At 40.1% G+C, this 1,518-nt stretch overlaps 1 protein-coding gene across 1 annotated transcript in view; it reads left to right on the top strand.

The window, feature by feature from the left end:
- Positions 1-254: 254 nt before the first annotated feature.
- Positions 255-1,518, top strand: part of LOC109395809 (netrin receptor DCC-like) — a gene marked incomplete at its 3' end in the record, with an annotated part of 290,818 nt that continues 289,554 nt past the window's right edge. The window contains exon 1 of the mRNA XM_019667139.1: positions 255-509. Coding sequence (XP_019522684.1) covers positions 269-509 — 241 coding nt within the window. The remainder of the gene's footprint in view (positions 510-1,518) is intronic.

Genomic DNA, 1,518 nt, shown 5'->3' with positions numbered 1-1,518 from the left:
AGGTTCATGGCAACATCATTGTCGTTGTGGTTTTTTTTGCTGCAGAAACTGCTGTAATGCCAGACACATAATGTGGTCAAATGAGAAAAGCAGATGAGATGGCATTTGAGAACATACTTTGCAAAATGCAATTGCCTATAAAGAATGCAAATGTGATTATTTTGATTGGTGATTATTGTGCCTCCTCTGAAATGTTTATCCTTTCGTCTTTGTTTTCCCCCTAGGACCACTGAGGTTCTTGTCCCAGACAGAATCTGTCACCGCCTTCATGGGAGATACAGTGTTACTCAAGTGTGAAGTCATTGGGGAGCCCATGCCAACAGTACACTGGCAGAAAAACCAACAAGATCTGACTCCCCTCCTGGGCGACTCCCGAGTGGTGGTCTTGCCCTCTGGCGCATTGCAGATCAGCCGACTTCAGCCGGGAGACATTGGGATTTACAGGTGCTCTGCCCGGAACCCAGCCAGCTCCAGAACAGGAAATGAAGCAGAAGTCAGACTTTTATCAGGTACTGTAGAGCTCATTGTTTTTTTTCCAGAATTATACTCTCTAGAGTAGTTTACACAACCACATTTCCTTTAACAAGTAGTTNTTTCCATGTTGATTTTCTTTCTGGAGGATCTGTCCATTGGTGACAGCAGGGTGTTGAAGTCCCCTACTATGATAGTGTTACTGCTGATCTCTGTCTTTATGTCTGTCAAAATCTGTTTTATATATTTAGTAGTGCCTATGTTGGATGCATAGATTTTTACTAGGGTTATGTCCTCTTGTTGAATCGATCCCTTTATTATTATGGAGTGTCCTACTTTGTCTTTTATTGTAGTCTTCATTTTAAAGTCTATTTTGTCTGAAGTAAGTATTGCTACTGCTGTTTTTTCTCATTTCCATTTGTGTGAAATATCTTATTTAATCCCTTTATTTTCTGTCTGTGTGTGTCTTTTGATCTGAGATAAGTCTCTTGTAAACAGAATATGCATTGGTCCTGTTTTCTTATCCACTCAGCTACTCTATGTCTTTTAATTGGAGCATTTAGCCCATTCACATTTAAAGTGATTATTGATAAGTGCATATTTATTGCCATTTTATTATTTGTATTTCCGGTCTTCCTGGGTTAGCTTGTTTTCCCCTTCTGTTTAAAAAAGCCCTTTTAATATTTCCTGCAATGCTGGCTTGGTGGTAATGAATTCCTTAAGCTTATTCTTTTCTGGGAAGCTCTTGACCTCCTTCAATTTTAAGTGATAGCCGTGCTGGGTAGAGCAGTGTTGGTTGTAGGCCTTTATTTTGCATTACTTTGAATATTTCCTGCCACTCCCTTCTTGCCTGCAGAGTTTGTGTGGAAAAGTCAGTTGTTAGTCTTATAGGATTCCTTTGTATGTAACCTGCTGTCTTTCTCTTGCTGCTTTTAGGATCCTGTGTTTGTCTTTAACCTTTGCCATTTTCACTATGATGTGTCTTGGTGTAGACCTGTTTGGGTTCAGCTTGTTTGGAACTCTCTGCACTTCCTGGGCTTGTATGTC

This window comes from Hipposideros armiger, unplaced genomic scaffold (assembly GCF_001890085.2).
Source record: "Hipposideros armiger isolate ML-2016 unplaced genomic scaffold, ASM189008v1 scaffold_484, whole genome shotgun sequence".
In the NCBI taxonomy this organism is placed as follows: Eukaryota; Metazoa; Chordata; class Mammalia; order Chiroptera; family Hipposideridae; genus Hipposideros; species Hipposideros armiger.
This window is presented reverse-complemented; position numbering and strand designations above follow the sequence as displayed.